At 52.0% G+C, this 9,553-nt stretch overlaps 1 protein-coding gene across 1 annotated transcript in view; it reads right to left on the reverse strand.

Moving 5' to 3' along the window:
* The window catches only part of LOC140410309 (kelch domain-containing protein 9-like), a 61,289-nt gene extending 52,269 nt beyond the window's left edge, over positions 1-9,020 (reverse strand). The window contains exon 1 of the mRNA XM_072498291.1: positions 8,841-9,020. Within this exon, the coding sequence (XP_072354392.1) occupies positions 8,841-8,875 (35 nt within the window). The 5' untranslated portion in view covers positions 8,876-9,020. The remainder of the gene's footprint in view (positions 1-8,840) is intronic.
* Between the last annotated feature and the right edge of the window lie 533 nt (positions 9,021-9,553).

The following is a 9,553-nucleotide window of genomic DNA, read 5'->3' on the forward strand; positions in this document are numbered from 1 at the left end:
GGAATTAATTTGGGGATTGATACAGGGCCATGGGGAGAGAGTGGGGCAGTGGGATTAGTTTGGGGATTGATACAGGGGTATAGGGAGCGAGAAATGGGCTATGGGATTCGGGGATTGATACAGGGCTATGGGGATTGAGTGGGACAGTGGGATTAGTTTGTGTATTGACACTGGGCTATGGGGAGAGAGTGGGACAGTGGGATTAGTTTGAGAACTGATACAGGGCTATGGGGAGAGAGTGGGGCAGTGGGATTAGTTTGAGGACTGATACAGGGCTATGGGGAGAGAGTGGGGCAGTGGGATTAGTTTGGGGATTGATACAGGGCTATGGGGAGAGAATGGGGCAGTGGGATTAGTTTGGGGATTGACACAGGGCTATGGGGAGAGAAGGGGGCAGTGGAATTAGTTTGGGGATTGATACAGGGCTATGGGGAGAGAGCAGGGCAGTGGAATTAGTTTGGGGATTGATACAGAGCTATGGGGTGAGAGTAGGGCAGTGAGATTAGTTTGGGGATTGATACAGGGCTATGGGGAGAGAGCGGGGCAGTGGGATTAGTTTGGCGATTGATACAGGGCTATGGGGAGAGAACAGGGCAGTGGGATTAGTTTGGGGATTGATACAGCGCTCTGTGGAGAGTGGGACAGTGGAATTAGTTTGGGTATTGACACAGGGCTATGGGGAGAGAGTGGGACAGTGGAATTAGTTTGGGTATTGACACAGGGCTATGGGGAGAGAGTGGGACAGTGGAATTAGTTTGGTATTGACACAGGGCTATGGGGAGAGAGTGGGACAGTGGATTTAGTTTGGGTATTGACACAGGGCTATGGGGAGAGAGTGGGGCAGTGGGATTAGTTCGGGGATTGATACAGGGCTATGGGGAGAGAGTGGGGCTATGGGGAGAGAGTAGTCAGTGGGATTAGTTTGGGGATGAATATAGGGGTCGGCTCCACAAACCCCACTGTGCTTACCAGTATCTTTGTGCAAAAATATCGACGTGGAGAGTAAAGATGCTGGCGAATCTCCTCTGTGTGTGGATTCCCCCCTCTCTCCCCACCACCATCACCTCTCGGTCAGAGAGCTTGGTGCAAGTATGTCCGCTCAGTCCCACGGGAGGCTGACTGCCGTGCCCCGGGGTTAGCTCGCTCCAGCTACCTCCTGCCTCTAGATCGAAAGCATGGACCGCCACGACCCGCCTCTTCCCATCCCAGCCCCCCACCAACAGCAGCCAGCGGTCGTGGAGGGTCACTGCCCCGTGGTGGCTGCGCGAAGGACCCCCGGAGACCACCCGCTCGACCGTCAGGGTGGTGGGATCGAGCACGAGCAGGTCATTCAGGGGAGGAACCCGGGGCTCCGGCGTTCGCATTCCACCAAAAACCACCAACTTGCCCCCCACCAGGTTGATGCTGTGGAAGGCTCTGGCCAGTAACTCAGAGGATCCCACCCTCTTCCAGACACATCGTGCCTCTGGGATGCCCGGGACAGACTTTCGACCACCTCCGACCTGTGGAAACAAGAAGATGTATTTTCGATGGGGGATCACAAAATAGGTTATTTAGCCATTTCTGTGCAGTCAATGTCATTGCTGACCAGCCAATCACCATTACTGACCGTCCAGCCAATCACCATCACTAATTGCCCAGTCACGTGTCCTCATTGGCCATCCAGCCAATCACCATCACTGATGACACCGCCTATCATCATTGCTGACCGTCCAGTCTATCCTAATTAATAAGCAATCATATTTTCCAGCCACCTAATCACAAACTAATCATTTGAGCAAAGACTCTCTGTAACATTTCACCAATCACACTCTCTGACCAACCAATCACACTCTGACCAACCAATCACACTCTCTGACTAACCAATCACAACCGCTGACTAACCAATCACAACTCTGACTAACGTTATGGGCGAGGCGTTTTCAGAACCCCAAAATGTATCATGGGAGTTCAACCAACCTCTCCCTTTAATGTATTTGTTGCTTTTCCTAGCACACGGCTTGCTCCCTAGGTGTGGGATTACAATTATGGACACGTGGGTTTTTAAACACAAAACACTGTTTATTCCATGAACTCAACTTAACATCTGAAATAAACATTGGATCTCTTAACACCCCTTACTTCAAAGATGACTCAGAAAATATTACAACAGTAAATAAAACCTCAAAATGTTCCTTCAAACTTCCAAGAGACTTAACACCTTTAAACAGAATCACATCAGGTTAAAGGCTTTACAATTATGAGTTTAAATCACCCAAATGATCCAGAAATAGTCTTTCATGGCAGATATCACAGCAAATCCAGCTCACTGCAAAACACAGACACACACCCAGCTCTTTTCCTCCAAACTGCAGCTCTCTGGAAACACACAGACACACACAAGCTGCTTTTTCCAACTGAAACGTAATACTTCAAAATGGCTAATCTAAAGCCCAGCTCCACCCACTCTCTGACATCACTTTTCGTAAAGGTACATTGCTTAAACATCCATGTCTTAAAGGTACTCTCACATAACACTAACCAATCACAACCTCTGACTAACCAATCACAACCTCTGACTAACCAATCACAATCACTGACTAACCAATCACAATCTCTGACTAACCAATGGCAATCGCTGATGAACCAATCAGACACTCTTACTACCCAATTACAATCTCTGACTAACCAATCACTTGGGCAGCACGGTAGCATTGTGGGAGTCTGCACGTTCTCCACGTGTGTGCGTGGGTTTCCTCCGGGTGCTCCGGTTTCCTCCCACAGTCCAAAGATGTGCAGGTTAGGTGGATTGGCTATGATAAATTGCCCTTAGTCTCCAAAATTGCCCTTAGTGTTGGGTGGGGTTACTGGGTTATGGGGATAGGGTGGAGGTGTGGACCTTGGGTAGGGTGCTCTTTCCAAGAGCCGGTGCAGATTTGATGGGCCGAATGGCCTCCTTCTGTACTGTAAATTCTATGTAATCACATTCTCTGACTAACCAATCACACTCTCTGACTCACCAATCACAACCTCTGACTAACTAATCACAACCTCTGACTAACTAATCACAACCTCTGACTCACCAATCACAACCTCTGACTAACTAATCACAACCTCTGACTAACTAATCACAACCTCTGACTCACCAATCACAACCTCTGACTCATCAATCACACTCTATTACTAACCAATCACAATCTCTGACTAACTAATCACACTCTCTAACTAATCAATCACAATTTCTAACCAACCAATCACAATCTCTTCCTAACCAATCAAATCTCTTCCTAACCAATCAAATCTCCTCCTAACCAATCACAATCTCTTCCTAACCAATCACAATCGCTGACTAACCAATAAACAATCTCTCCCAACCAATCACAATCCCTGACTAACTGATTAAAATCTCTAAGTAACCAATCACAATCTCCTCTTATTTATTCTTTGAGGTGAAGATGGCCAAGTTCATCATTTGAGCTGCTTGATCGGGTTCATTGGGTACATAGGTGACTGCTAAGACGAATCTGCATCCAGAAGGTTCTCCTGTAGATGGGTCCGGATATCACAGGCGATTGAGTTTGGTCAACCAAACAATCACAGTCTCAAAAAAAAAAGGAGGCATTTGTCAGGGCTAGAAGGCTGGGAACAGACGGAGCCTGTGTGGAATATAAGGAAAGTAGGAAGGAACTTAAGCAAGGCATCAGGAGGGCTAAAAGGGGTCACGAAAAGTCATTGGCAAATAGCGTTAAGGAAAATCCCAAGGCTTTTTACACGTGCATAAAAAACAAGAGGGTAGCCAGAGAAAGGGTTGGCCCACTGAAGGACAGGGGAGGGAATCTATGTGTGGAGCCAGAGGAAATAGGCGAGGTACTAAAATGAGTACTTTGCATCAGTGTTCACCAAAGAGAAGGAATTGGTAGATGTTGAGTCTGGAGAAGGGTGTGTAGATAGCCTGGGTCACATTGAAATCCAAAAAGACGAGGTGTTGGGCGTCTTGAAAAATATTAAGGTAGATAAGTCCCCAGGGCCTGATGGGATCTACCCCAGAATACTGAAGGAGGCAAGAGAGGAAATTGCTGAGGTCTTGACAGAAATCTTTGGATCCTCACTGTCTTCAGGTGATGTCCCGGAGGACTGGAAAATAACCAATGTTGTTCCTTTGTTTAAGAAGGGTAGCAAGGATAATCCCGGGAACTACAGGCCGGTGAGCCTTACTTCAGTGGTAGGGAAATTACTAGAGAGAATTCTTAGAGACAGGATCTACTCCCATTTGGAAGCAAATGGACGTATTAGTGAGGCAGCACGGTTTTGTGAAGGGGAGGTCGTGTCTCAATAACTTGATAAAGTTTTTCGAGGAGGTCACTAAGACGATTGATGCAGGTAGGGCAGTAGATGTTGTCTATATGGACTTCAGTAAGACCTTTGACAAGGTCCCTCATGGCAGACTGGTACAAAAGGTGAAGTCACACGGGATCAGGGGTGAGCTGGCAAGGTGGATACAGAACTGGCTAGGTCATAGAAGGCAGAGAGTAGCAATGGAAGGATGCTTTTCTAATTGGAGGGCTGTGACCAGTGGTGTTCCACAGGGATCAGTGCTGGGACCTTTGCTGTTCGTAGTATATATAAATGATTTGGAGGAACATGTAACTGGTCTGATTAGTAAGTTTGCAGACGACACAAAGGTTGGTGGAATTGCGGATCGCGATGAGGACTGTCAGAGGGTACAGCAGGATTTAGATTGTTTGGAGACTTGGGCAGAGAGATATATACTGATGTATATATTGTATATTTAGGATGTTGATATAGGTGCTTTACGGTAAGGCCCCTGTGCTACGGGGGTAGATCTCTGCCAGCTGGCGCCGCCAGGTAGGCAGAGTATAAATATGCGTGCTCACCGAGCTGCAGCCATTTCGTCAGTTGCTGTAGGAGGCCACACATCTCAGTGTAATAAAGCCTCGATTACATCCAACTCTCGTCTTTGTGTAATTGATCGTGCATCAATTTATTACACTGAGTTTTTCAGAGATGGACCTCCGCATCAAGCCGGATCGCCTGCAGCTGGATCCGCAGTCAGGCAACGCCAAAAAGGACTTTGAACATTGGCTAACCTGTTTCGAAGGTACATCGGGTCTGCGCCAGACGAAATTCCAGCAGCACAGAAGCTCCAGATCCTTTACACGCGGCTGAGCTCCAACATCTTTCCACTTGTCCAGGACGCGCTGACCTACGCAGAGGCCATGGCGCTACTGAAGGAAAACTACGCTTAGCGGACTAACACGCTCTACGCCAGGCACCTCCTCGCCACGCGGCATCCACTTTCCGGTGAGTCGGTGGAAGATTTCTGGCGCGCCCTGCTCCCCCTGGTTAGAGACTGTGACTGTCAGGCCGTTTCGGCCACGGAACACTCGGATTTGCTAATGAGAGACACATTAGTTACGGGCATAGGGTCTAACTACATCCGCCAGCGTCTCTTCAAGGGGGCCACGCCCGACCTCGCGGCGACCAAAAAACTAGCGCTTTCACTTACGATCGGATCACACAACATTCAGGCCTATGCCCCCGACCGCGCGGCCCACCCACCCTGTGTATCGTGGACTCCGCAGACGGCCGCCCCATCGTGGACCCCATCAGCGACCGCCCTCAGCCAATCCCACGCCTGTGCCGCACGGCAGCAGACCAACCCCAGGGGGCCCAAATGCTACTTCTGTGGGCAGTCAAAACACCCCCGACAGCGCTGCCCGGCGCGGAGCGCCCTCTGCAAGGCCTGTGGCAAGAAGGGGCATTTCGCTGTAGTGTGCCAGGCCCACCAAACGCCGTTATTGTCCCGGCACCCCCCACGTGCAGCCAGTGGGTGCCGCCATCTTCCCCTCCGAGGACCACGTGCGGCCAGTGTATGCCGCCATCTTGCTCCACTCGCAACATGTGCGGCCCATGGGCGCCGCCATCTTGTTCCTCCCAGGACCAATGGGCACCGCCATCTTGTTTTCCCCACGACACGTGCAGCCCGTGGGCGCCGCCATCTTACCTGACTCAGGACCCATGCCCGTCGGGCACCTCATCCAGCCGCTCATCGCCTTCAACCACCAACGACCAGCCGCGTCTCGCCTCGGTCACGATTGACCAGTCTCGACCACACAACCTCGCGACTGCTTCAACTAAAGTGAAGAGATCTCCTGCCTGCTGGACTCCGGGAGCACTGAGAGCTTCATTCACCCCGATACGGTAAGGCGCTGCTCCCTCGCAGTACACCCCGCTAACCAGAGAATCTCCCTGGCCTCCGGGGGTACTGCATCGCTACTCTCACTGTCCAGGGCGTGGAGTTCAGCGGCTTCCGCCTCTACATCCTCCCCAACCTCTGCGCTGCCTTGCTACTCGGCCTGGACTTCCAGTGCAACCTCCAGAGCCTAACCCTGAAATTCGGCGGGCCCCTACCACCCCTTACTGTGTGCGGCCTCGCAATCCTTAAGGTCGACCGACCTTCCCTTTTTGCAAACCTCACCCCGGATTGCAAACCCATCGCCACCAGGAGCAGACGGTACAGCGCCCAGGACAGGACCTTCATCAGGTCTGAGGTCCAGCGGCTGCTACGGGAAGGGGTCATCGAGGCCAGCAACAGCCCCTGGAGAGCCCAAGTGGCAGTGGTGAAAACCGGGGAGAAAAACAGGATGGTCGTTGACTAGTCAGACCATCAATCGGTACACGCAGCTCGACGAGTACCCCCTCCCACGCATATCTGATATGGTCAATCAGATTGCACAGTACCGGGTCTTCTCCACAGTGGACCTGAAATCTGCCTACCACCAGCTCCCTATTCGCAAGGCGGACCGCCCATACACTGCCTTCGAGGCAGATGGCAGCCTTTACCACTTCCTTAGGGTTCCCTTCGGCGTCACTAACGGGGTCTCGGTCTTCCAACGGGAGATGGACCGAATGGTTGACCGGTACGGATTGCGGGCCACTTTCCCGTACCTGGACAATGTTACCATCTGTGGCCATGATCAGCAGGACCATGACGCTAACCTTGCCAAATTTCTCCACACCGCCACTCTCCTCAACCTCGCGTATAACGAGGAGAAGTGCGTATTCAGCACGAACCGCTTCTCCATCCTCGGCTATGTGGTCCAGAATGGAGTTATGGGGCCCGACCCCGATCGCATGGGCCCCCTCATGGATCTCCCCCTTCCCCACTGCCCCAAAGCCCTCAAACGTTGCCTGGGGTTCTTTTCGTATTACGCCCAGTGGTCCCAAACTATGCGGACAAGGCCCGCCCACTCATTCAATCCACTGTTTTTCCCCTGACGGCCGAGGCTCACCAGGTCTTCAACCGTATCAAGGCCGACATCGCCAAGGCCGTGATGCACGCGGTCGATGAGACGCTCCCCTTCCAAGTCGAGAGCGATGCATCAGACGTCGCTCTGGCTGCCACCCTCAACCAGGCAGGCAGGCCCATGGCATTCTTTTCCCGCACCCTCTATGCCTCCGAAATTCGGCACTCCTCCGTCAAAAAGGAGGCCCAAGGTATCGTTGAAGCTGTGCATTGGAGGCATTATCTGGCCGGCAGGAGATTCACTCTCCTCACTGACCAACGGTCGGTTGCCTTCATATTTAATAACACACAGCGGGGCAAGATCAAAAATGATAAGGTCTTGAGGTGAAGGATCGAGCTCTCCACCTACAATTACGAGATTTAAGCTTAGAGCCCCCCGATGCCCTATCCCGAGGTACATGTGCCAGCGCACAAGTGGACCGACTCCGGACTCTGCACGACAACCTCTGTCACCCAGGGGTCACATTTTTTCCATTTCATCAAGGCCCGCAACCTGCCCGACTCCATCGAGGAAGTCAGGGCGATCACCAGAGACTGCCAGGTCTGCGCGGAGTGTAAACCGCACTTCTACCGGCCAGACCGTGCGCACCTGGTGAAGGCCTCCCGCCCCTTTGAACGCCTCAACGTGGACTTCAAAGGGCCCGTCCCCTCCACCGACCGCAACAGTTTGGTCGATGAATATTCCGGATTCCCCTTCGCCGTCCCATGCCCCGATATGACGTCTGCCACCATCATCAAAGCCCTCAACACCATCTTCTCGCTCTGTTCGGCTTCCCCGCCTCTGTCCACAGCGACCGGGGATCCTCATTTATGAGCGATCAGCTGCGCCAGTACCTGCTCAACAGGGGCATTGCCTCGAGCAGGACGACCAGCTACAACCCCCGGGGAAATGGGCAGGTGGAGAGGGAGAATGGGACGGTCTGGAAGGCCGTCCAGCTGGCCCTACGGTCCAGAAATCTCCCGGCCTCCCGCTGGCAGGAGGTCCTCCCCAACGCCCTGCACTCCATTTGGTCGCTCCTGTGCACCGCGACTAATGAAACCCCCCATGAACGTCTCTTTGCCTTCCCCAGGAAGTCCACCTCCGGGGTTTCGCTCCCGACATGGCTGGCAGCTCCAGGACCCGTTCGCCTCCGTAGACATATTCGACTCCACAAGGCGGACCCATTGGTTGAGAGGCTACAGCTACTTCACGCCAACCTGCAGTACGCCTTCGTAGCGTACCCCGATGGCCGCCAAGACACAGTCTCCCTCAGGGACCTGGCACCAGCTGGTTCCACACACACCCTCCCCCCCCCCTGCCCCGGCGCCACCCTCCCCTCCCCCGGCGCACCCCACCGCAGCCCCCGCTCCGAGACAATCTGTCCTCCCCTTGCTCACACCCAGGGATGAAGAGGATTTCGACACGCTCCCGGAGTCACCGAAGACCAAGCCGCCGCCGGAGTCGCCACCAGCACTGCGGCGCTCTCAACGACAGATCAAGGCTCCGGACCGCCTAAATTTGTAATATTATCTGTACCTTTAAAACGCAACTTACTGTATATAGTTCTCCACCACCCCCGCCGGACTCATTCTTTTAACAGGGGGTGAATATGGTAGTCGCCAGTGATGTATATATTGTATATAGGATGTTGATATAGTTGCTTTGCGGTAAGGCCCCTGTACTACAGGTACGGGGGTAGATCCCTGCCTGCTGGCTCCGCCCAGTAGGTGGAGTATAAATGTGTGTGCTCCCTGTACAGCAGCCATTCGTCAGCTGCTGTAGGAGGCCACACATCTCAGTGTAATAAAGCCTTGATTACATCCTACTCTCGTCTTTGTGTAATTGATCATGCATCAGACCACAATCTCAAATGAACAAACCAATCACAGTTGCCAACTGACCAACCAATCACAATCTCAAACTAACCAACCAATCACAGCCTTGAACTAATTGTTATTGGTTAATTAGTTCAAGGCTGTGGTTGGTTGGTTAGTTTGAGATGGCTGTTGTTTGGTTAGGTCGACATTAACCAATAACAATGTCGACCTAACCAAACAACAGCCATCTCAAACTAACTAACCAACCACAGTCTCGTCCTAACCAACCAATCACATTCCCAACAAATCATTGTCTTGAACTCAAACCAATCACAGCCTCCCTTGATCTAACTAACAAATCACAGTCTCGACCTAACCTACCAATCACAAACTCAAACAAACCAATAAATCCCAACCTCTAAGTAGCTAACTAATCACGGCCCTGAACCA

The sequence above is a fragment of the Scyliorhinus torazame genome, chromosome 4, assembly GCF_047496885.1.
Source record: "Scyliorhinus torazame isolate Kashiwa2021f chromosome 4, sScyTor2.1, whole genome shotgun sequence".
Classification (NCBI taxonomy): domain Eukaryota; kingdom Metazoa; phylum Chordata; class Chondrichthyes; order Carcharhiniformes; family Scyliorhinidae; genus Scyliorhinus; species Scyliorhinus torazame.